This window comes from Eulemur rufifrons, chromosome 16 (assembly GCF_041146395.1).
Source record: "Eulemur rufifrons isolate Redbay chromosome 16, OSU_ERuf_1, whole genome shotgun sequence".
NCBI lineage: Eukaryota > Metazoa > Chordata > Mammalia > Primates > Lemuridae > Eulemur > Eulemur rufifrons.
This window is the reverse complement of record NC_090998.1, coordinates 3,669,470-3,697,046: the sequence shown is the minus strand read 5'-3', so window position 1 is coordinate 3,697,046 and position 27,577 is coordinate 3,669,470. Positions and strand designations below refer to the sequence as shown.

Sequence of the window (27,577 nt, the reverse complement as noted above, 5' to 3'; positions counted from 1 at the left end):
ACTTTGCATATCACTTTTGTACCATCAAAAAGTTGAAATACTGTAAGTTGAACAATCATAAGTCAGATACTGTCTGTATATAAAATTCTAGAAGATACAAACTAACCAATAGGGACAAAAAGCATATGAGTAAGCATTTGAGGATGAGGAGAAGAGATGGATTATAAAGAGGCAGAAGGAAACTTTTGGGGCACACTCATTATCTCGACTGTAGTGATGCTTTCACAGGTATGTACATATGTGAAAACTCATGATTTGTACAGTTTAAATACGGAATTTGATGCTTGTCATACACCTTAATAAAGCTATTTTTAAATCCACATACAAAGGGAATTAAACAAGTAACTCCCAATCCAGTTCCAACTACAGCATGAGTGTCAATTTAATGTGAAACCTGTGCAAACTATGTATTTTAAACTTTTACAAACTATAATGATGAAAAATCTCCAACATCAAAAATTATCAAATGTGTTCCATGTACATACTCCAGACCTTTTATAAATATTTGGAGACAAAGATGATCTAAGATCATATTTGCCACCAAAATATGCAAAATAAATCAGTATGTAGATCGGAGAATGAAACACAGAATGTGAATTATGCTTCAGTTACTGTCACTCCTCTCCTGAGAGGTCCCAAGGGCCACAGAGCTCTTCTCTCTTGAGGTGAGGTGGGCAATTTGATAACAAATTCTCATTTCCCCTCAGCCTTACCCATAAAAATATCACAGAAGAAGTGTTTCTTTTCCATAAGATGAACCCTGCCACTAGTGCACTGATTCAAGCTCCTCTTTCCCCAGAATTACAATGAATATTGCTCCTGTATTTCCAGCCTCTCCATCTCTAAGTAGCTTCCTCCTCAGCTCAGCAATCAGTCTAAACCAGATAGCTTCCTAGGCCCTATTTACCTATAAAGATATGAACCATCTCCACTTCCCATTATCATTAAATAAGGCTAATCAACACTCATTTCACCATTTCAACTACAATTTACTTCTCAACTCACTGCAGTCTGGCTTTACTCCCCTATCATCCTCCTGAAACTCTAGTTTCACCAAAGATTTGGACAGTCACCAAAGACTTTCCAATTGCCAAAAATAATAGCTTGCTTTTATTCCTCGTTCCTGCTTGACTTCTCTGAGGTAATTGACAAGGAAAGTCTCTCCTCCCTTGTTTTCCAGAAAACCTCTTGGTTCTACTATTACCGAACTGCGACTCAATCTCCTTTCATTAAATTCACTCAACAAATAATTGAATTAGGCACTAAGGATACAGGAATTAACAAAAGAGTTACAGTCTCAGGCTTCACAATACTTACACTCCTGTACCTTTTCTCCTGCTGCTCAATTCACCTTGATCCTCGTCAGGATTACATGCTGACTCACAGGCCCTTCCTCTGTCATCTAATCTATCCCCAGGGCTGATAATTCCCAACTCTTTATATTTATCTCTAACATCTGGACTAGAAACCTCAAAATCATTCTGAGAAGGTTCCACTGAAGATAATGTCCAAGACGTACCTATCAAACCAAGCCTCCCGCAAAACACACCCATAACTCCAGACAAAATATAAAAGATAATTACCTGAAGAACATATTGGAGAACAACCAAAACTAAGCAGATGCTAGAGGAGGCCTTGGCACTTAGAAGAAAAGAACAGTATTAGGTGAGTGCCCCCAGCCTCCCCTGTGTTTTAAGTCTGAGAGCATGCCCTGAAATGCACCAAGTGAGAAATGAAAACTGGGAAAGAAACCCACAGTCAGAGACTGGGGCAATCACCATAGCTGGAAACTACAGGGGGCAACTCCGAGAGGAGAAAATCCAGGGAAAGAGGAGCCTAAATTTTGTGTGTAAACTCTGTTCAAATATCTGCTTGCATGAGGCAGACTCCAGGCTGCCCTAAGACTAAAAGAACTAAAGTCAGATTTCAGCTGCTACCTTTTAGCTGAGTCTGCAGTTAGAGTTCAGACAAATGATCTACTTCTGTAAATAAAAATGTAATACTTTTCACAGGAACATAATGAAATCCAGGGTCTTCACATTCATAATGTCAAAGACACAATCAAAAATTACATACACGCCGGGCGCGGTGGCTCACACCTGTAATCCTAGCACTCTGGGAGGCCGAGGCGGGTGGATCGTTTGAGCTCAGGAGTTCGAGACCAGCCTGAGCAAAAGTGAGACCCCATCTCTACTAAAATAGAAAGAAATTATATGGACAACTAAAGATATATATAGAAAAAATTAGCCGGGCATGGTGGTGCATGCCTGTAGTCTCAGCTACTCGGAAGGCTGAGGCAGGAGGATCGCTTGAGCCCAGGAGTTTGAGGTTGCTGTGAGCTAGGCTGACGCCACGGCACTCTAGTCCGGGCAACACAGTGAGACTCTGTCTCAAAAAAAAAAAAAAAAAAAAATTACATACAAAGAAACATGAAAAATATGACATATCAATAGAAATTATCCATTCTGAAGAACAGAGAGAAAAACTATTTTTAACAAAATGAACAGAGGCCAGGCATGGTAGCTCATGGCTGTAATCCTGGCACTCTGGGAGGCTGAGGTGGGAGGATCACTTGAGGTTAGGAGTTCAAGACCAGCCTGAGCAACAGGGAGACCCCATCGCTACAAAAAAATAGAAAAAATTAACTGGATGTGGTGGCACACACCTGTAGTCCTAGCTACTCAGGAGGCTGAGGCAGGAGGATCACTTGATCCCAGGAGTTTGAGTTTGCAGCAAGCTATAATGATGCCACTGCACTCTAGCCAGGCCGACAGGGTGAGACTCTGTTGCCCAAAAACAAACAAACAAAAATGAACAGAGATTCAGGGACCTGTGGGACAAAATAAACAAGTTTAATATACATGTAACTGGAAAATAATGACTGAAATTTCCCTAAGTTTGGCGAAAGACATAAATTCACAGATTCAACAAGTTTAGTGAATCCCAAGCAGGATTAACGAAAAAAAACACATAGATACATATATGCCTACCCTAAATTCAATTGTCACTTTCTCCACGAAGTCCTCCATTTCTCCATAGTAAATCATTTCTTCCACTCTACCTCAAGATCACTTTAAACATTTCTAAATTATAGAACTTGTCTTGAATATCCTGATGTTATATTTATATCAGTTTCCTACCTATTAGAGCAGTGACATTCAAAAATACTTTATCTGACAATCTTTGTTAGCAATAAATAAATAAATAAAAATTAAAAAGAAATTTTTAAAAATTGTTCAGAGTGGGCCACAAGAATAAATAGATTATTCAATGTGATTTAGCACACATATACAATACAAATACACACACATACAGGGATCACCTTTTAAAGCAATTAAAATATACTTTGCACCGGGCACGGTAGCTCATGCCTGTAATCCTAGCACTCTGGGAGGCCAAGGCAGGAGGACTGCTTGAGCTCAGGAGTTCGAGACCAGCCTGAGCAAGAGCGAGACCCCATCTCTACTAAAAAAAAAAAAAAATAGAAAGAAAATTAGCTGGACAACTAAAAAATATATAGAAAAAATTAGCAGGGCATCGTGGCGCATGCCTGGTAGTCCCAGCTACTCAGGAGGCTGAGGCAGAAGGATTGCTTGAGCCCAGGAGTTTGAGGCTGCTGTGAGCTGGGCTGACGCCACAGCACTCTAGCCCAGGCAACAGAGTGAGACTTTGTCTCAAAAAAAGGAGTGAGACCCCGTTTCTACCAAAAATAGAAAAAATTAGCCCAGCATGGTGGCACATGCCTATAGTCCCAGCTACTGGGGAGGCTGAGGCAGTAGGATCGCTTCAGCCCAGGAGTTTGAGGTTGCTGTGAGCTGGGCTGATGCCATCGCACTCCAGCCCAGACAACAGAGCGAGACTCTGTCTCAAAAAAAAAAAAAAAAAAAAAATCTGATTTCCAGTGTTGGAGGTGGGGCCTAATGAGTAGTGTTTGGGTCATGGGGCAGATCCCTCATCAATAGATTAACCCCCCCCAGGAGGGGGGTGCAGGAGTTCTTGCTCTATTAGTATCTCCCAGCTGAAGTTAGAGTCTCGCACCTCTTCCCTCTCTCTCTTGCCATGTGATCTCCACATGCACTGTCCCCCTTTTGCCTTCCACCATGAGTAGGAGCAGTCAGAGGCCCTCACCAGAAGCAGAGGCTGACATCATGTTTCTTCTTTTTCTTCTTTTCTAAAGACAGAGTCTCGCTTTGTCACCAGCCTACAGTGCCTTGGCATCAGCCTAGTTCACAGCAACCTCAAACTGCTGGGCTCAAGTGATCCTCCTGAGGCAGCCTCCCAAGTAGCTGAGACTACAGGCATGTGCCACCACGCTCGACTAAGTTTTCTCTTTTTAGGGATGAGTCTCACTCTGGCTGGTTTCCAACTCCTGAGCTCAAGCAATCTTCCTGCCTCAGCCTCCCAGAGTGCTGGGATTACGGGTGTGAGCCACCACCCCCGGCCAGCATCATGCTTCTTGTATAGCCTGTAGAACCATTAGCCTAATAAAGCTCTTTCCTTTATAAATTACTCAGCCTCAGGTGTTCCTTTATAGCAACAGAAACTAAGACAATCTATAACTGGGAAAAGTCTGGATTTCAAATACAAAAAGTCATATAACCAAAGATACAAAAAAGTTCAACTTGACCATCCGCTACCGCCCATATAAAGCCTAAAATATCTAAAGTACAATAATCCTCATTCATACCTTTAAAGTATATATTTTTCTAATTAAAAAAGTAATTTATTCCCATTAAAGAAAAATTTAAAAGTAAAGAAAAACATGCTACCCAAATCATTATGCATCCTTTTCTCCATGTCACGCATCATAAATGTTTCCCTTCATTAATAATTTTAGGCCGGGCGCGGTGGCTCACGCCTGTAATCCTAGCACTCTGGGAGGCCGAGGCAGGTGGATTGCTCAAGGTCAGGAGTTCGAGACCAGCCTGAGCGAGACCCCGTCTCTACTAAAAATAGAAAGACATTATATGGACACCTAAAAATCTATACAGAAAAAAAAAATTAGCCGGGCATAGTGGCGCATGCCTGTAGTCCCAGCTACTCGGGAGGCTGAGGCAGTAGGATCGCTTAAGCCCAGGAGTTTGAGGTTGCTGTGAGCTAAGCTGACGCCACGGCACTCACTCTAGCCTGGGCAACAAAGTGAGACTCTGTCTCAACAAAAAAAAAAAAAATAATAATAATAATAATAATTTTATAAGCACAGTTTTTAATGGCTGCATAAAATTTAGCCCAAACCATAGCATATTATTAGTCTATTCCCCTATTGTTGAATCTTCATGTTGTTGCCAAAATTTTAATTATTTTTAATTATTATGGGTGCTAATTTTTTTTAAAAATTTTATTTTTAGAAACAGGGTCTCACTATATTGTCCAAGCTACACCGTAGTGACACAAACATAGCTCACTGTAACTGTAAACTCAAGTGATCCTCCAGCCTCAGCCTCCTGAGTAGCCAGGATTACAGTGTGTGCCACCATCCTCGGCTAATTATTTTTAAAAATTTTTGTAGAGATGGGAGTCTCACTATATTGCCCAAGTTGGTCTCAACTTCCTGGCCTCAAGTGATCCTCCTGCCTCAGCCTCTTAAAGTGCTAGAATTCTTTTTAATAATAAAAACAGTACTGTAGATATGTACCCAAGATATGTACTCAAGAAAAATTAGTATATATGTCCAATAAAAGACTTATACAAGAAGTTCATAGTTCATATTCATAGCAGCTTTATTCATAACAGCCAAAAACTGGAATCACATGTCTATGACAGGAGAATTAGTAAACAAATTGTGGTGTATTCACATAATGGAACACTACTTAGCAATAAAAAAGAAACTTAATATACACAAGAACATGGCTGAATCACAAAAATGTTATGCTGACTGAAAACAGACTTAAACAAAAAAGAGTATATACTATATGGTCTCATTTATATTAAGTTCAAGAATAGACAAAACTAATTTATGGTGACTAAAGTCAGAACAGTGGTTACCTTTGAGGTCGTTACGCAGCTGCAAATATAAACAATGAGATTCCACAACACATCTACTAGAATGGCTGAATTCTAAAACACTGACAACATGAAATGCTGGTGAGGATAGGGAACAGCAGAAATTCTATTGGGGATGCAAAATGGTATGGCCACTTTGGAATACAGTTTGGCAGTACAAAGCTAAACACAGTTTTACCCTATGATCCAGCAATAGTACTCCTTGGTATTTACCTAAATGAGTTAAGTTTTGTCCACACCAAAACCTGCACATGAATGCTTATAGGATCTTTATTCATAATTGCCAAAACTTTGAAACAGCTAAGATGTCTTTCAATAAGTGAATGGATAAACAAATTGTGGCACATCGATATAATGGAATATGCAGCAACAAAAAGAAATGAATTATCAATCCATGAGAACACACTGAGGAAACTTAAATGCATACTACTACAGGAAAGAAGCCAATCTTAAAAGGCTACATACTATATGATTCCAACCACAGGACATCAGGAAAATGCAAATCTAGAGAGAGAGTAAAGAAATCAGTGGATGCCAGGGATTCAGTGGGGACAGAGGGAGGGATAAATAGGTAGAGCATGGGGGATTTTTAGTGCAGTGAAACTACTCTGTATGATACTGTAATGGTAGATACATGTTTAAAAAAAAAAAGTGGATACATTTGTCAAAACCCAGAGAATGTACAATACAAAGAGTGAACCCTGATGTACACTATGGACTTGAGTTAATAAATAATAGTGTATCAATACTGACTTATCAATTGTAACAAATGTACTACATTAATGCAAGATGTTAATAGGGGAAACTGAGGTAGGGAGTGAGGGGATAGAGGGGAACTCTGTGCTTCCCACAAATTTTTCTGTAAACCTAAAACTCTTCCAAAAAATAAAGCCTACTAATTTTTTAAAAAGTATCAATATTATACTTAAAAGCACCTTGTGCAGTTTCTGCTTAGCCCAAGATGACTCCCCATGTATGACAAGTCTAGACCTCCAGAACCATGTCTGTACAGTCTCTTTTATTTTTTTTTTATTTTTTTTTTATTTATTTTATACTGTAACAGCCCACCATGGAATGTACAGTCTCTTTTATCCTGCACCAGCCTGTCTCCATGAACATGAATGGACAAACTGGGGCAGACATCTGACCCAAGATGAGCAATCACACTCTCTTGCCTGGGATTTTTGTAAGAGATCTGAGAGATCTAGTTCAATACGGGCTACTTAGTTGATGTGCAGCTATACAAGTCCCTATCACTATTTTATAGTTGAGGAAACTGAGACACAGCTAAGTTATGTTATGTGGTCCCACAATTAGTAAGTGGCAGAGGCAGGATTTAAGAACAGGCAGTATCGAGAGTCTGGGCTCTCCATCACTCCACTAAAATATCTAACAAAGGATATTGTACTTTACACTTTATTTGTAACCAAGAATACTAAGACACTACACTAAGAAGCTGGTACTGATACAAACTGGTAGTGCAGCTGCAACTGCCATCTCTCTGTGGAATAGCATGGACAATGAGTTGAGATCTAAGAAATAAACTATTTAGAGAGAGAGAGAGAGAGAGAGAGAAAAGAGAGAGAGGGAGAGGGAGAGAGAGAAGCACTCCATTAACAGTCAACTCTGTGAAGTATCCCAAGAATGGAAAAATAGGCACCACATGTACTCACCATCAAATTGGTTTCACTGATCATCAGCTAAGAGCACATTCAGGAATAACAATGATCAGGTGTCGGGCAGATGTGGGTGGGGGAGGGGATGGGTGTATACATACATAATGAGCGCAATGCACACTGTCTAGGGGATGGACAGGTTTGAAGCTCTGACTCCGGGGGGTTGGGGGACAAGGGCAATATACATAACCTAAACTTTTGTACCCCTACGATATGCTGAAATAATTTAAAAAAAAAAAAAAACAGTCAACTCTGTAGGAGAACAGATATTACCTTCTCTCTCCTGGTCTACTCTTCAACTATGCCACCAATCAATGCAAAGTAATGTTTTGTACTTCATATTGTTAAAGACCCTTTCAAGACACAATTCTCTTTTCTAATTTCTCCTTGGGAACTCCTTCTGACATCCCTAAATTTCCCATATGCCTTTCAAATTAATGTATCTAATACTTTAATGTATTTCTTTCTAATCACTGATTCACAATATTTTGTCATATTGCAACATCCTGCACTTTCTCATTTCCTGTCAAGGAATTTTGGCATATGTCAAGATTATATACAGCATGTGTAACAAAGAAATCAGAATAATTTTATAAGCTGTACACAAGCCAGTTTCATTATTATATATGTATATGGCAAAAATCTATAAACATGCCTGTGAGCAAACTGATCAAAGTATGTAGATGAATCAAAGAGACCGGAAAAGTCAATGGAAAGAGAAAAGGGAGGCATTCCCCACCTGTTGCTGCCCCCACGTCCCCACCCTATACACACCCCTCAAGGACTTCAACAAAGGTTGGGTTTATTTTATTTTATTTTATTTTGTTTTGAGAGATAGGGTCTCACTCTGTCGTCCTGGCTGAAGTACAGTGGTGTGATCAAACTCCCGGGCTCAAGCAATCCTCCCGCCTCAGCCTCCCAAGTAGCTGGGATTACAGGCATAAGCCACTGTGCTGAGCAAAATAGCTTATATTTAATTAATAGCACTAATGTTAACAAAAGTTAAAAAAAATCTTTGTGTCAAAATAAAGTGGTATACTAATTATAAAACAATAATATGTACTCAATAAATTCAAGCAGCTACAAATAAACAGTGTAACCTATGCTAGTAATAATTTATCAAGGGTGAGGGATTTTACCCTGAAGCTTCCACAAAGAATTATCATAAACATTATCAAAGAAGGGAAAAAAAAAATGTAACAGATGCAAGTCCTACTCTCTCTTCTTCACTCCAACCTTCTGATAGCTCCCACAGTTTCATTATTTCTTTATTCCCAATAAATAAAAAGCCCAATTGTATAAAATTATCTCATAATTGTTCTTTTCAACATGTTTTTGAAATATTAAAAATATCTTGATATGAAATATAAAATTTCTAATCACCAATGAATGCATATACTCTTAGAGAAACTCATCTTTAGGCAACTTTACAGAATTAATTGTTTTTGTGCTCTTTATTAACTATTTTCTAATACCCAGGATAAGTATAAATTAAACTTTATATAACTTGGTAGTACTATTTGTAATAGCAATAGATAGCATACCCCAATCTTCATTAACAGGGGACTGGTTAAAGCATAGCATACCCACACAGTGGAACACCATGTAGCTGTTAAAAACAGCACTGATATGAATACAGAAATAAGAGGTATTGATTTGGAAAGATTTCCAAGATTTTTGTTTGTTTTGTTTTTTTTGAGAATTTTTTTTTTTTTTTTTTGAGACTCTGTTGCACTGGGTAGAGTGCAGTGGTGTCATCATAGCTCACTATAACCTCCTGGGCTCAAATGATCTTTCTGGATCCTCCTGCCTCAGTCTCCCGAGTAGCTAGGACTACAGGCGCATGCCACCACACATGGCTAATTTTTCTCTTTTTAATAGAGACGGGGTCTCGCTCTTGCTCAGCTGGTTTCAAACTCCTGAACTCAAGTGATCCTTCCGCCTCGGCCTCCCAGAGTGCTAGGATTACAGGCATGAGCCACCACACCTGGCCCATGATGTTTTGTTAATTAGAAAAAGGCAAAGTACAGAACATTGGGGAGTAGTATTTGCTACCATTTATGGAAAGAAAAATATACATAAATATATATTTACATTTGAAATGCAGAGACTATCTTTGGGAGAATATACAGTAATCTGTTATCAATGTTGCCTTCAGGGAGGAAAATGAAATAGGTAGGGAATGGGGAGGGAAACAGCCTTACTTTTCATTATATACCCTTTTGAACCTTTTGTAACATGTGAATTTATACCATGTGAATATATTTTTAAAAAATATATTAAAAGTCAGCTTTTTAGCCCACTAAACATGACTAAAATTAAAAAACAATTTTAAATTATAAATGGCTGACATCAACATGGGGCTTACAATTGTTCTGCTCTGTATTAACCAACCCAGCATCTGCATCACAAGCACACTCATTTGGTCTCCACTACTGTTGCATATGCTCATTCAAAATATACTCAAAGGCTCCCAAATGGCTGCATTTTAAAATGAAAAAAGATTGTAAATTTTGTTGATTATTTTTAAACTAGAAATCTGAAACCAATGCCATTAGCACTGTTAACAACATGAACTCCCAGGACACCCTCAGGAATAACATGCTCTGGGTTTTGGTAAGACCGCTGACACTTTCAGCGGGGATCTGTTAAGGGAGTAGGTGTACTTGTCTGGTTCCAGTACAGGCATGTGAGTAATGAAGCTAAATTTATCCACAACAGTATCTTTCATCGGGTGTTTACGCTACAACTATGGTGTCAGGAGATACACTCTACATGTCTCTGGGAATTCTCTTGTTTTCACTACAACAGAACAACTTCCAAAACAATGTCTCTGCTAAACTCTTCAGTGACATACACAGTAATTTATTTTATGACTTTAGAGACAATACTTCTAACACTCAAAAGAAGAGCAAAATTACTAAAGAAACTTACAAACATCTATACTTTCTAAAATTTCTCAACACATGGTGCCCAGAACATGAAAGATGTAAAATAAATCTTAGATAAATGAATTTTTTAAATTACATGAAAGAGAATTCCTCCTACTTATGCCTTAAAGAAATATTCTAATTCATCATTCCTTGCTCTGACTTTGCAAACTAGGTAAAAATAGATACTCTTGTCCCCAATTTATAGCTATAGGGCTGTGGAAAATAATCAAGAAAATGATAAAATGATAATAGAAATGTAGAAGGTTATTATAAAGTTTTAAAATTCCCAGTCAGGAAGGATCCCCTGATTACCCTGTCTAATTATGAGAAATAATTTCAATAGAGGTTGCTGTAAGCCTAAAATTATTTTTTTAGAGATAAAAAAACCTTTGCTTTTTAGTTTTAAACCTCCAATGAACCTTTTGCAGATTCAATATGATAGTACCTACTCTATTGTCTGAACACATTATTATAATCTATTATTAGAAAAGTCAATCTCGAGAGATGCAGTCAACCTCATTGTTGAGATGACAGAGGCTTCCACTCTGTTCTTGGTTTTTTTCATTTCTTTTGCTGTCATTTATGTGCTTAATTGGGACAATGTTTCAAATTAGACCATAATATCAGTTATAATATATCATGTAATAGACATTTTGTTTTGTTGGCCAGGATCAGTCTCTGATTATGTTTTTATATCAGAAAAACTGGCAACAATGGCTTTAAACACATTGAATTTTAATTTATACTACTGTGCATTCTTCAATCAAGCCAAATGCTGATTAACCTTAACACCTCCAAGATGGTATATTTTCCCATTATATATTCAATTATATTTTGCTAACCAGAACTCTTGAACTCAGCAACAATCAAAATTTCTTTAACTATACACTTCTGATAAAGTTTCTATGGCAATTCCCTATCATAATTGCCAGTAAAAACCTTTGACTCAATAAACAATAGGCTTTGTTTTATCCACAAAAAACATAAGTGCTTGCCACATTTCAGCTATCATTGTACCTACTTCCATAGGTAAATTTCATGTTATTTGTAGAATTTTGCATGAGTTGACTTTAAATTCTTTACTTCACCAAGTTTTTAATGTCAGTTTAGGATCCTTTTTACTGATTCACATTGCAAATAGCCTCTCATCTTTATCACCTACAAATATTTACTGAGTGCCTACTGTGTACTCATTATGTATACACAAGTGACTGAGCAAAAAGAATCAATGATAATTGCTCCACTGCAAAATGGGCATTCATAATCTGTTGAAGAAAAAATTTAGATAACCTTTTGGAAGAGAAATTTAGCAACTTCTGTTAAGATTCAAACTCTGTCTACCCCAGATAAACAAGATACATGTAACAAGGATGTTATTGCTTCATTGGTTTCCATAGGGAAAAAAAACTGAACATAATTTCAATGTCTATCAGTGGATGGACAATAAATAAGATACATTTATGAAAAATAATACTTTGTGGTCATTAAAAAGAAAAGAAAAAGGTAGATCTAAAGGTACTAAATTGCAAAGAAATCAATGACACTTTAGTTTAAAAAATAGGCTCAGAATCCTCTTTTCAACAAATGATGCTAGGACAATTAGATATTCACATGAAAACGGATGAATTTGGACCCCCCCCCCCAACCTCACCTTGCAGCATACACAAAGAATAACTCAAAATGGATCAAAGACCTAAATGTAACTATAAAACCCTTAGAAGAAAACATAAATCTTTGTGAGCTTGGGCCAGGCAATAACTTCTCAGATACAACACCAAAAGTAAAAGGGATAAAGGAAAAGTTAACAAATTAGACTATATAAAAATAAAAAATGTTCACACTTCAAATAATATCATCAAGAAAGAAAAAGGACAATCCACAGGCTGAGACATAATATTTGAAAATTATATATCTGGTAAGGGACATATCTCTAGAACATATAAAGAACTCTTACGATTCAGTAATAAAAAGATAAATAATCAATTAAAAAGTGGGTAGAGCACATAACCTAGATGAAACGGACTAATTCCTTGAAAGACACAGTCTGACAAAACTCACAGAAGAAACAGACGATCTGAATAGGCCTATATCTATTGCTATGGTGGGAATCTTTGTGTGCCCTAAAATTTTTTTGTTGAAATCTTAACCCCCAAGGTAATGGTATTTGGAAATGAAGTCTTTGAGAGGTGATTTCGGGGGTGGGGAACCTGCGGCCTTCTGATTTCAAGATTGTTCTTTTTTAAGCACCAAAGGAGGCAAGAAAACTTCATCTTTCTCTGCTGCACCCCTTTTAATAAAAGGATTTGTCCTGTGAAACTTGAATTCAGTCAAAAGGCTGCACTGAAGGATCCAGAAAGGCCACATGTGGCCTTAAGGCTGCAGGTTCCCCACCCCTAGTTAGGTGTTGAAGGTGGAACTCTCATGAATGGGATCAGAGCCTTATAAAAGAGGCCCCCAAAAGATCCTTGTCCTTTACACTATGTGAGGACATGGTGAAGAGATGTCTATCCAATCATGAACCAGGAGAGTGACTTCACCACACATGGAATCTGCAAACACCTTGACCTTGGACTTCCCAGCCTTCAGAACTATGACAAATAAATTTCTGTTATTTACAAGCTACCCAGTTTATAGTATTTGGTTATAGCAGCCTCGACATACTAAACACCTATTAAAGAAATTGAATCAATAATTAATAACTTTCCAAAACAGAAAGTCCCAGGCCCAGATATGGTGAATTCTACCAAATATTTAAGGAAGAAATTATACCAATTCTCTATAATCTCTTTCAGAAGAGAGAAGCAGAAGGAATATCTTCTAACTCATTTTATGAGGCCAGCATTACATTACACTAATGCCAAAACCAAAGATTATAAGAAAACTACAAACCAATCTGTCATGAATATATATGCAAAAATACTCAACAAAAATATTAGCAAATCAAATCTAACAATGTATAAAAAGAATTATATATCACAACCAAGTGGGATTTATCCCAGGTATGCAATGCTGGTTCAACGTTCATATATCAATAGATGCAGAAAAAGCACTTGACAAAATCCAGCACCCATTCATGAAAAAGAAAACTCTCAGTAAACTAGGAATAGTGGGGAACTTCCTCAACTTGATGAAGAATATCTATAAAACCCTTACAGCTAACATCATACTTAATGGTGAGAAACAAGAAACTTTCCTCCTCAGATCAGTAACAAAGCAAGGATTTCCCCAATTTCCACTGCTTTTCAACAGCATATTGGAAGTCCTAGCTAATACGTTAAGACAAAAAAGGAAATAAAAGGCGTACAGATTTGGAAGGAAGAAGTAAAACTGTCTTTGTTCACAGATGATATGATTCTCTATACAGAAAATTAGAAAGAATCAATTAAAAAAAAAAAACTCCTGAAACTAATAAGTGATTATAGCAAGGTTGCCAAATACAAGCTTGATGTATAAATATCAATCACTTTTCTATATATCAGCAATGAACAAGTAGAATTTCCAATTAAAAACACAATACTATTTACATTAGCACCCCCAAAAACAAAATACTTAGGTATTATTTAACAAAATATGTACAAGATCTATATGAAGAAAACTACAAAACTCTGATGACAAAGACACAAAAGAACTAAATAAGAGATATTCCGTGTTCATGAATAGAAAGGCACAATATTGTCAAGATGTCAGTTCTTCCCACTCAAAATCCCAGCAAGTTATTTTATAGATATTGACAAACTGATTCTAAAGTTTATATGGAGAGGCAAAAGACCTGGAATAGCCAACACAATATTGAAGCAGAACAAAATTAGAGGATTGATATTACCTGACTTCAAGACTTACTATAAAAAGCTACAGTAAGCAAGACAGTGTGGTATCTTGATATCATCGGCAAAAGAATAGACAAATAGATCAACTGAACAGAATGGGGAACCCAGAAATATATTCACAAAAATATAGTCAACTGACCTTTGACAGAGGAGCAAAGGCAATATAATGGAGAAAAGATAGTCTTTTCAACAAATGGTGCTAAAACAACTGGACATCCACATGCAAAAACATGAATCTAGAGGCCAGGAACAGTGCTTACATCTGTAATCCTAGCAATTTCGAAGGCCAAGGAGGGAGGATCGCTTGAGGCCAGGAGCTCGAGATCAACAACACAGAAAGACCCTGTCGCTACAAAAAGTTTAATTATTAGCAGGCATGGTGGAACCCACCTGTAGTCATAGCTACTCAGGAGGCTCTCTTGAGTAGGAGGATCACTCTTGAGGCAGGAGGATCACTTGAGCCCAGAAGTTTGAAGTTGCAGTGAGCTATGATGATGCCACTACACTGTAGTCAGAGCAACAAAGTAAGACCCTATGTCAAATAAACAAACAAACAAACCCAACAAAAAAAATGAATCAAGACACAGACTTACACCCTTCACAAAATTAACACAAAATGGATCAGAGACCCAAATGTAAAAAGCAAAACTGTAAAACTCCTAGAAGATAACACTGGAGAAAACATGGATGACCTTGGGTGTAGTGATAAGAATGAAAAACTAAGCCACAGACTGTGAGAAAATATTTTACAAAAAACATATCTGATAAAGGACTATAATCCAAAACATACAAAGAACTCAACAATAAGTAAATAAACAACCAGATTTTTTAAATGAGCCAAAGACCTTAATAGACACCTCACCAAAGAAGATATACATACAGCAAATAAGCATATGAAAAGATGTTCCACATCATATGTCATCAGGGAAATACAAATTAAGACAACAAGATATAACCACACACCTACTAGAATGGACAAAATCCAGAATACTGACGACATGAAAAGCTGGTGAGGATGCAGAGCAACAGGAACTTTCATTCACTGCTGGTGGGAATGCAAAATAGTACAGTCGCTTTGGAAGACAGTTTGGCAGTTTCTTCCAAAACTAAACACACTTTTACTATAGATACACAATTGCACTCCTTGAGTAGAAAGGAGTTGAAAATTTACATCCACACAAAAATCTGTATACAGATGCTTATAGGAGGTTTATTCATAATTGCCAAAACTTGTAAACAACCAAAATGTCCTTCAATAAGTGAATGGATAAACTGTGGTGCATCCATAGAATGGAACATTATTCAGCAACAAAAGGAAATGAGCTATCAGGCCATGAAAAGACATTGAGGAAATTTAAACACACACTGACTGTTAGGGGAAAGAAGCCAATCAGAAATGGCTACATGTTAAATATTATATGATTCTACCATAGCACATCTGGAAAAGGTAAAACTATGGAAACAAGAAAAAGATCAGTGATTGCCAGGGGTTGGGTGAAGGAGGGACTAACAGGCAAAGTACCAAGGATTTTTAAGGCAGTCAAACTACTCTGTATGATACAATAATGGTGGATACATGTCATTATACATTTGTCTAAACTCACAGAATGTATAACACCAAGAATGAACCCTAATGTAACTGTGGACTCTGGGAGATAATGATTTGTCAATGTGGGTTCATGAATTGTAATACATGGGGGAGGCTATGCATGTGTGGATGCAGGGAGTATATGGGAAATTTCTGTACCTTCTTATTAATTTTGTTGTGAACCTAAAACTGCTCTTAAAAAGTCCATTAAATATATATATGAGTGTGTGTGTGTATGTGTGTGTGTGTGTGTGTGTGTATCTACATGTATATATACACACATATATCTCCAAAGAACCCCCCCAGCCAGGCAAGGTGGCTCATGCCTGTAATCCTAGCACTCTGGGAGGCCAAGGTGGGAGGATGGCTTGAGCTCAGGAGTTCAAGACCAGCCTGAACAAGAGCGAAACCCCATCTCTACCAAAAATAGAAAAAATTAGCTGGGCATGGTGGCGCATCCCTGTAGTCCCAGCTACTCGGAAGGCTGAGGCAGAAGGATTGCTTGAGCCCAAAAGTTTCAGGTTGCTGTGAGCTAGACTGACACCAAGGCACTCTAGTGTGGGCAACAGAGTAAGACTGTCTCAAAAAAAAAAAAAAAAAAAAAAGAACCCCCATAAAATGAGCAAAGTAAATGAATAAAAATTTCTCTAAAGAAGATATAGTATACAAAGAACCAACAAAAACATGAAGAATGCTCAGCGTTACTCATCATTAGGGAAATCCAAGTCAAAACCACAATGAGATGCCACATCATACCCATCAGGATGGCTATAATCAAAACAAGAAAAAATAACAAATGTTGCTGAGGATGCAGAGAAATTGGAACCCTCGTTTGTTGCTGGTGGGAATGTAAAATGGCATAGCTATTTAGGGAAAAAATCTAGCAGTTCTTCACACTGTGAAACATAGGGTTACCATATGACTTAAAATTGTACTATTAGGGATATACCCAGGAGAAATGAAAATACAGTGTTCCTAGCAGCATTACTCATCATAGCACAAAAAAAAAAAAAGTGGAAACAACTCAAATGTCTACCAATTAATAAATGGATAAAACATAGTATAGCCATACAACAGAATACTATTTAGCAACAAAAAGGAAGGAAGGCCGGTATGGTAGTGCATGGCCTGTAGTCCCAGCTACTCACGAGGATCACTTGAGCTCAGCCTGGGCGACAGAGCAAAACTGTCTCTAAGAAAAAAAATAAATAAATAAAATAAAAAAATAAAATAAAATGAATGAAGTACTGATACAGGCAACATATAAAACATGGATGAACCTCGAAAGCATTTTGATAAGTCAAAGAAGCCAGTCGCAAAATACCATATATCATATGATTCCATTTATATGAAATGTTCAGAATATGTATATCTATAGAGACAGAAAATAGATTAGTGGTTTCCCAGGGCTGGGAGAGGGAAAAATTTGAGTGACCATAAAATCGGAGGTTTATTTTAGGGGATGATGGAAATGTTCTGGGATTAGATTTTTGGTGATAGTTGTACAACTCTGCAAATACACTAAGAACTGCATTGCATGCTTACAATGAGTAAATTTTATGGTATGTTACATTATATATCAATCTAGTTGATAAAAAAATAAGGCTTAGTGTAATGTACTGTATTTTCACTATCTAAGTGGAGAGAAAAAGGATAACTGATGTCTATCTACAGGCATAAAAAAATTGCAGAGGGATATACATAAACTGCTAATAACAGTCACCTCAAAGGTAGAGGATGTCAAAAAAATTATTATTCAAAACAGATATTGCTGAGACTTAAGAGTACTATTAGTAATTATAGTAAGACAGCAGTTATTATATAAACCTGAGAGACGAGGGTAATAAAACAAGAAAGCTTACCATCTCCCTTAGGTTTTTACTTTTGTAATTTCACAGAAACAATCACTAATCATTACTCCCCTTCAGCTTATGAATATTTAATTTTTTTGAGACAAGATCTCACTCTGTCAACCAGGTCAGAGTGCAGTGGCAACATCATAGCTAACTGCAACCTCAAATTCCTGGGCTCAAGCAATACTCCTGCCTCAGCCTCCCAAGTAGCTGGGACTACAGGCATGTGCCACCATCTAGGCTAATTTTTCTGTATTTTTGTAGGGGCAGAGTCTCTGTTTTTGCTCAGGCTGGTCTCAAACTCCGGGCCTCAAATAATCCTCCTGCCTCAGCCACCCAAAGTGCTAGGATCACAGGCATGAGCCAACACGTCTGCCAATATTTAAATTTTAATTTTGCACTAATAATCTGTTATTTGCACACTGATGTTTATATGGGTTACTGTAGGTAAAATTTCCATCAAAGTGCCTCTAACAGCCAAAAATAGTGGTTTGCTGCTCCAAATGAAATGAGAGAGATAGGAGGGAGCTATAGCCCAAAGAGACTATCTACAGACCAGTGTATCTTTAGAACCCAAGTTTTGTCTTGAAAATTAAATTTTGAATTCCACTCCATAATGTAACTGGTTATATTTTAATATTAAAAAAAATCATTGCCCTCTTATAATAATATTTATAATATGAATAGCTATGACCTTCCAGGAAGCAATATTCTTATGATTTAGCAGAGGGGCTGCAAACTACAGCCTGTGGGCCCAATTCGGCTTGCTGCTGCCTATTTTTATATTGCCTGTGAGCTAAGAATGGTTTTCATATTCTTAAACAGTTAAAAAAATCCAAAGAATAATATTCTGAGATGTGTAAAAATTATATAAAATTCAAATTTTAGTCTCCATAAGTCTTATTAAACAGCCATGCTCATTTGTTTATATATCATCTATGGTTGCTTTTGTGCCACAAAGCAAAGCTGAGTAACTGGAACACAGACTGGCCCACAAAACCTAAAATATATAGGATCTGGCCTTTTATAGAAAAGGTCTGCTGACCCCCGGCTTGGCTTATATTAGTTCAAACTAAGAGGCTGCACTCCCCATTCCGAGAAGCATGCTGTGTGGTTAGAGCAGAGTTCCTGATACAGCTTAACTTTACGGAGCCTCAAGTTTCCTTCATCTACAAAATAAGGACAATGACACTTAATTCACAAGGTTACTATTAAGATAAAATGAGATTTAGCCCACAGTAAGCACTCAAACGGCAACTCCAGCTATTATATAAGATTTTTGCTCTATATTACTTTTTTAATACTACGAAGAAATTTATTATCTTAATCTTATATTCCTTGAGAAGACATTAATGATTTCATCATCATATTATCATCTTTCAAAACTTATGCAGTCTTTCTAATGCTAGAAACCCAGACATTTCTAGAATTCCCCTGTATGAAATAAATCTTCAAAAACCAAAAATTGTACTGCTGTTGAAACATTGTTAAAATCCATTGTCACTTTGTCAGTTGCAGTACAATTCCATTCAGCAAATACTACTGTGTGCCAGAAACTACATTAAATACTTTACGTATTATCTCATCTCATTCTCACAATAAATGTGTAAGGTAGGTACTATAATCCCATTTTACAGATAAGGTATCAAACTCAGAAGTGATGCAATTTGCCCAAGATCACACAGCTGATCAGAGAAAGAGCCAGAATTCAATCCCAAGTCTCACTCCCATCTACCTCAACATGTTATAATAAATTATACCACTGATCACGTATATTAAAAGGGTCAGCAAAGTCAGGAATTTCATCACTACAGTATTTCAATAAGTTCATCAAGAATCTTTTCATGGCAGAGCAAGGTGGCTCCTGCCTGTAATCCTGGCAATTTGGGAGGCAGAGGCAGGAGGATCGCTTGAGCTCAAGAGTTCAAGACCAGCCTGAGCAAGAGCGAGACCCCATATCTACTAAAAATAGAAAAATTAGCCAGGCATCAAGGCACTTGCCTGTAGTCCCAGCTACTTGGGAGGCTGAGGCAGAAGGAACACTTGAGCCCAGGAGTTTGAGGCTGCAATGAGCTATGATGATTGCACTCTACCCAGGGCAACAGAGACTCTGCCTCAAAAAAATAAAAAAAAAATAAAATCTTTCATTAAAAGTACCAGCCCATTTGCTATTTTTCTATTTTTAGCTAGAACTTCCAAGCCAGTAAATGGATTTTGAAGAAGCCCTTGGAAGGAGTCATACACAGCATAACAACATTTCAGTCAATGATGGACCCCATATACAATGGTGATCCATAAGATGATAATGCAGTATTTTTACTGTACCTTTTCTATGTTTAGATATGTTTAGATACCCAAATATTTACCATTGCGTTACAGTTACCTACATTGTCCAGTGCAGTAACATGCTACACACATTTGTAGGCTAGGAGCAATGAGCTATACCATATAGCCTAGTTGCACAGTAGGCTACACTATCTAAATTTGTATAAGTACACTGTGTGACGTTAGTACAATGACAAAATCATCTAACAATGAATTTCTCAGAACACATGCTATCATTAAGCAGAGAGCATGATTATATATACTGAAAAGAGTCATCAGAGTTCATCATGTTCAAACTGGCAACACTTTCAGATAATTGTGGCAATAGCTATTAACAGTGTATTTTTTTCTCCCAGCTACTTGAGAGGCTAAGATGGGAGGATTGGATCCCTGGAGCACAGGAATTCCTATGATCACAACACTACTGCAGCCTGGGCAACAGAGTGAAACTCTAAAAAATGTATAATATTAATAAAGCATTTTTTCTAAGGCAATTGAAAAATAGGTTCATCTTATCCAAGTCCTAAATGTCAATATTGGAAGGCCATATTTTTACACATACTGAGACACCAAGAACACATCTGGCTAGAACAAAACATTGTTTCTGGGAAAAGGCAAAAAAGGGTCAAATTAGAACTGCCAGAAAAGACTCCTTTGAAATCTATCCTCATCCTAGGAGAAATGTTAATATTCTAGGCTCAGCTGTCTTCTACTTCAAAGACTGCCACAATCTGAAGCCAACTTAATTAAGCTAGGGAATGAACATCCATTTCCTACAAGGCCCAGTTAGCAGAGAGGCAGAGAGCAGGGAGAGCTGCGTGGGGAGAGAGGGAGGCACTGAGAAGGAAAAGCTGGCAAGTGACTTGAGCATTCACACAGCCCCAAAGAATGCAGCAGGGAAAACTACTTTAGAGCGATCTCGCTTGATTTTGCAGGTCCCACATAGCAAAAGAAAAAAGCATTCCTTTGAGTGAACCAAACAAAAAAATTATTTAAAAACTATCATTTGGGCTGGGCGCGGTGGCTCACGCCTGTAATCCTAGCACTCTGGGAGGCCGAGACGGAAGGATCACTTGAGTTCAGGAGTTTGAGATCAGCTGAGCAAGAGCAAAACCTTGTCTCTACTAAAAAAACAGAAAGAAATTAGCTGGACAACTAAAAATATATATAGAAAAAATTAGCCGGGCATGGTGGCACATGCTTGTTATCCTGGCTACTTTGGAGGCTGAGGCAGTAGGATTGCTTGAGCCCAGGAGTTTGAGGTTGCTGTGAGCTAGGCTGATGCCATGGCACTCTAGCCCGGCACTCTAGCCCGGGCAACAGAGTGAGATTGTCTCCAAAAAAGAAAAAAAAAAAAAAAAAAGTATCATTTGATCAAGAAATTAAAGAATGCATTTATTTCTCATAGTTTTTTGGGTTTTTTTGAGACAGAGTCTCACTCTGTTGCCTGGGCTAGAGTGCCATGGTGTCAGCCTAGCTCACAGCAACCCTAAACTCCTGGGCTGAAGTGATCCTCCTGGCTCAGCCTCCAGAGTAGCTGGGACTACAGGGGTGCACTACCACGCCCAGCTAATTTTTTCTACTTTTAGTAGAGACAGGGGTCTCACTCTTGCTGGGGCTGGTCTTGAACTCCTGAGCTCAAGTGATCCTCCCACCTCAGCCTCCCAGAATGTTAGGATAACAGGCCTGGACCCTCATAGTTTTTTAATTTACTTCCAACTTACATTCATCCTACCTTTTGCCCTATTCTCTATTCCTCAGGGGATACATTTTCTCTCTTCAGGAATCTTACTTGTTTTCCTTTTCTTTCTTGTATAAAGATAAAAGTACATTCTTTTGCCTAACAATACCATATATTCTCACTCCTTTTCCTTTGGATAAAATTAATACTTATTTATTCACTGCTAAAATATCTAATTTCTTCAACTTCTTGCTCTAAAAATAATTAGAACATAATCAGGATCAGCTGTTATCAATTATATGCACAAATGGCATCCAGAATATCTGGACTAGACATTTTGATAATATGTGAGAAAAAGAAGAGACACTAGAAGTCAAAAGCCTGGATTTTACTTCTGACTGCATCATTTACTCATCGTGCACAACCTTTCTGAGCCTTAATTTCCCCATCTATAAATGAAGATAACGACATCTGCACCCTGCTTTCTTCAGAGTTATGAAGCTCAAAAGAGATAAAATGTGTGAAAGCACTTTGAAGTCTTCAAAGCACACGCAAATGTAAGCCATTATTGTTGATCATTTTACCTTGACAAATCTTCCCTTTTTAAAAACACAGCTTAAGAACTTTACTGTCAAAACCCTCCTCCGGCCAGGCGCGGTGGCTCATGCCTGTAATCCTAGCACTCTGGGAGGCCGAGGCGGGCGGATTGTTTGAGCTCAGGAGTTCGAGACCAGCCTGAGCAAGAGCTAGACCCTGCCTCTACTAAAATTAGAAAGAAATTATATGGACAGTTAAAAAAAAAAAAAAATATATATATATATATATATATATATATAAAGTTAGCTGGGCATGGTGGTACATGCCTGTAGTCCCAGCTACTTGGGAGGCTGAGGCAGGAGGATTGCTTGAGCCCAGGAATTTGAGGTTGCTGTGAGCGAGGCTGACGCCACGCACTCACTCTAGCCCAGGCAACAAAGCAAGACACTGTCTCAAACAAACAAAACCCTCCTCCTTACTTTTGTCCCTAGCTATTAGACACATCAGACTTCTGTCACAAAATTATACTATGTTTCAACAGGGGGGGAAAAAATCAATCCCCTATTATTATTGTTTCATTCAAAAACATAAAATCAAAAGCAAACTACAGATTTATTGAAGTTTCTTCCTGCAAACTAAATAGCAATGATTTGTTTTTCCAGAAGCCTGTCTGAAAAATGATTCTTTTTCTTGTTACAGTCTTATTTTCTATATATCACTAGAAAAAAAACTTAAAATTTGCAACTATAGTTCATATTCTAAAAATACATCTCGCCCACAATGAAAGTAAATATCAGAGTTTCGATAGACCACATTCTACCCTAAAAATCAAAATCATCAAATTTTAAGGGAGAAAGGAATATTAAAAAATTATTTAACACACAGATCATCTCTAGAAGGCCCCCTAAGAAACCTGCTAGTGAATGAACTAGGTGATAATGACAACTAGACAATGATAAAGATACACTTTACACTGAATTTCATTTTGTACCTTTTGAAATTGGAGCCACGTGCATTTTAAATATATATGTATTTCTTATTTTATTAATTCCTTATAAATCATTGAGGAAATCCAAAGAAGTCCTCATTCCCAGAGGAGAAAATTGAGGCCAAAGAAGTAGATAACCTGCTTAGGATCACGGTGCCAAATAGTGGCAGAGCTGAGACTCAGGAATTCAGCAAAAACTTCCAGTGTTTCCCCCTCACCATAATGCTATGTGGTAAGACAGAGAGTGCCATCTCACAACTAAGAAAGGTATTACTATAATCCTTCTCAGAAGTGTGATCTTCCAGTGGTGATTCATACTAATCATTAACGTTTTCACGGAAGTTCTAAGGCAAAGGGAGCGACATGACAATCTTCTGTACCAAGACTCCTACCAAGTGAGTTACTACGGACAGCACATAGATTAAAATGCAGACAGTGTACCCTCTCTCAGACATAAGTGGAGTCAAGCTTTAACTAGGCCAGAACAATTTTGAAGCATTCATTATTACTAACAGTAAGGATGTCCGATGAGACAGAAGAGATTTAGTAGTACAAAGAGTTTATTCCTTGTAAACTGACTCAGAGGAAATAAAGCAAGAGCAGCCTATAGGAAATTCCAGTTTGAACGAAGACTTAATTCCACCATGGAGCTGTGCTCCAACAGGAGAACTAAGGGAGTTACTAAGACCACCTCTAGTCCTAAAACCCTCAAATACTGAGAAGCAAGGCAGCTTCGACTCCTCTGAGTAATTCAAGCATTGTTTTCCTCTTGGTAAGTGGAAACATTAACTTTTTCTTTCAGTGGACACAAATAAAAGGAAAACTCCAGAGTTTCCACCGGAAAGAGTAAGAGAAGCCAGAAGTTAAAACTATCCAAAAAATTTCTAAATCTGCCTGCATGGAATGGGAAGATCTTGGAAAAAAAGAAATTTTTACAGGGACTATTCTTTCCTTTCTAGGTCTGTTTGCGGCCTTCACATTTGAAGAAATACATGCATGTTAGACATTATTAGGCCTTTACTATAGCTTTGATATTTACCAAACATACTGTAGTCACGTATTAGTTAATCTAAGTATTTTTAAGCACTAAGTCTGTTTGCCAACAATTAGGTGATCTGATGAAACATTTCAAAAGGAGAACATGAGAGAAAACAACAAGACTGGCCAGGACATAACTTCCAGCCATGACAACTGTTCACATTTTAAACAGAAATCATGACGTACGGATAAACCATAGACCAGGACTTTCTTATATGACTTTGGGTCACAAGGTCATACCACAGCGGGAACCGTATCTTTGTCAATTCTCTCTCACTAGCAAATGCCCAGACAGAGCTGAAGTTACAGCAGGAGCCAACCCCTATCATCTCCAGGGAATCTATAACATAAAAGGTCCTGAGTGTTGTTTCAAAACTCATCTCCAATTTTCACTAAATATTTCAGATATAGGGAAAATATTTGAAGTTTACTTATTGAAATTTTTCCACTTTGTTGAATACAAATCTGTCTCATGGGAAAACAGTCACATAATTCAAAGAAGAAAATCACAGGAAAGCTAAAAGTTGGATGTTATCTTCACACTGAAAGGCATTAATATGGAAAATTCTATCAATGTATTTCATTGAAAACATTAAACACAACCTGAAGCCAAAAAAGCAACAGACATTCACTTCCTCTTAGCAACAAATAAGTTAAACAGTGATGGAAGTTCTAACATTACCTAAGGGAGGAGAAACATTTGGTGATTCACACATTCCCCTTTGATTTTAATTTTAAAAATTAAAGAGCTGGTTTCTTTGGGAAGAAAAAAAGGGGGAAAACTTTAAAATTATACCTTTAAATTTCAGATCCAATAAACCAAAACCCATTTTGCCTCCTACTTCTAACTTCAGAGTCAATTCTATTTTTTTCCCCCTCAAAAATCATGAGTCAGGCTGGGTGCAGTGGCTCACGCCTGTAATCCTAACACTCTGGGAGGCCAAAGCAGGAGGATCACTTGAGATCAGGAGTTTGAGACCAGCCTGAACAAAAGCCAGACCATCTCTACTAAAAATACAAAGATTAGCCAGGTGTCTTGGTGCGCACCTGTAGTCCCAGCTACTCGGGAGGCTGAGGCAAGAGGATAGCATGAGTCCAGGAGTTTGAGGTTGCAGTGACGTACAAGGACACCACTGTACTGTAGCCTGGGAGACAGAGCAAGACCCTGCCTCAAAAAAACCCCAAACAAACAAACAGAAAAGCACACACACACACAAGAAAAAGTGGTACCGATAAAATTTACTGCTCTAAATTCATTCAGTTAAAACTTATTGAGTACCCACAACTGAACAAGTACCATATGAATTCAACCAGAGATGCTGAATACCGACTTTACCTCCTCTAGCACTTCCATATTTATACTTGTACATGTAGATTTTTTCCTCGACTTGAAAAAAAACGCAGTGAACAAATTTCAGAATGTAGCTATCACGTAAATAGAACTTAATGAAAGAGGAAAATGGGTATTCTCTACCCCAACGCCTCCTTCCTGACAATTTTTTAAAAATGGTTTAGAGTTGCTGAAATATCCAGTAGTCTAAATAACAGACTAAATCCTCACACGCCAAATCTTTTTTTGCTGTGGTGTGGTAATGGAATAAAAATCGAGGAATACAATTAGCGTGCACGATCTAAACTCTCAGACAACGCCGAAGATTTAAGCCAATGATTTCACACAGCTCCCCATTAACTTTTCATTAACCTAACTAACAAGAACCCGACAGGCTGAGATTTCAGATCGTTCTCTTGCCCAGGCTCTCCCTCCCTCTGGTGGAGGCAGAAAAAAGGGGGTACGGCAGAGAAAGAGGAGCACAAACAGGGGTATGATACATTCGCAAACAGACCATCCTGAATGAGAGGTAACTATCGGAAAGCAGAGAGAAAGGAAAGAAGAATCGTTTTGCATTTTCAGCCCTCGGACTCTGTTCCAGAACTCAGCGCTGCCTGCCAAAAGCAGTGGCATTAGAGCAAATTACTAAGTATCACCCACAACCTTCGGCTTCAACCTCCCGGGGAAGACTCCGTCCAATCTCAGTTTGACACTGCTTAGGCAGTGAGCGCGGGGCAGGGATGATGCATTTTCACTAAGGGCCAAGGGTTCCCAAGTAGGGACCCGAACGAAGAGTCTCTGCCCACGGCGCAGGCTGCAGACCCGCTGCTGCCATCCGCTCCCCTTTAAAAAGGGGGGGGGTCCCTCCACCGGGGAGTGGGGCGAGGACGTAGCGTCCCGCCGCGGCACCAGCCCCTCCCTCCTCCAACCGCCCCCCGCCCCCCGCCCGCAGAGCTCGCGGACAAGACCTCCACCTTTTCGCGTCGTCCCTCGGCCCGGCTCCAGAGGAGGCCAGCCACCATCCCCCTCTGACCTGTCCCCGCGGGGTCCGAGTCGGCAGCGCGAGGCCTCCATGCCGCCGCGCGGTCACCGGCTACCACGTCCAGACCCCTAGACGCCGCTGCTAGGGTGGCAAGTCTGGCCGGCCGCCGGGCCCCGCCCCCTGGCAACCACACCCCGCACTGTCGCCGCCGCCTATTGGCCCGTGAGGCCGCCGCTCCTGCCTCATTGGCTATTGCCTCCACTCGGCGATGCGGGAGGGTTTCTAAGGGGCGGGAGGAGCCCGGAGTTAAAGGCGCCTGCGCCGGGGCGGGGAAGACGCGCGGCGCCCAGGCTGGGTCTCCCGGAGGGCCGCGCAGAGCATGGGGCTGAGGGCCGCAGGATGTGTTCGCTTCCGCTGCGCCGGTTCCCGCGGCCGTCTGGCGAGTCCGTCGGAGGAGCCACCCGTCCCCCACCACTGCCACATCCCGGCCGGCTCCTTGCACCCCCACCATTTGTGCCCGGAGACCACCCAGAGCGCTTCCCGAGGTCTGTCGTGTAAGCATTTACAGACTGCTCCCTCACACTCGCCCCTTCTCTGTTACCGGGGCCTTGCTGGAACCCTGTCCAGCAGTCACTCTCAGCAAAACGCATCTTTCACAGCCTGGCCTCGCCCTTGAACTGCGCAAAACTGATGCAGCCTGTCCTACTCCAGCCCAAGCTGTTAGGTTGTTCCTAGACCTGCTCCTAGAGCACACCGGGGCATCCAGAGAATCCTTCCATCCCTCTCTCGAATGACTGTGGACCAACTTCAAACATC

The 27,577-nt window shown here is 39.0% G+C and overlaps 1 protein-coding gene across 1 annotated transcript in view; it reads right to left on the bottom strand.

The window, feature by feature from the left end:
• The window catches only part of TULP3 (TUB like protein 3), a 62,416-nt gene extending 35,561 nt beyond the window's left edge, over window positions 1–26,855 (bottom strand). The window contains 1 exon segment of the mRNA XM_069490419.1: window positions 26,813–26,855. Coding sequence (XP_069346520.1) covers window positions 26,813–26,853 — 41 coding nt within the window. The 5' untranslated portion in view covers window positions 26,854–26,855.
• Window positions 26,856–27,577: the final 722 nt, after the last annotated feature.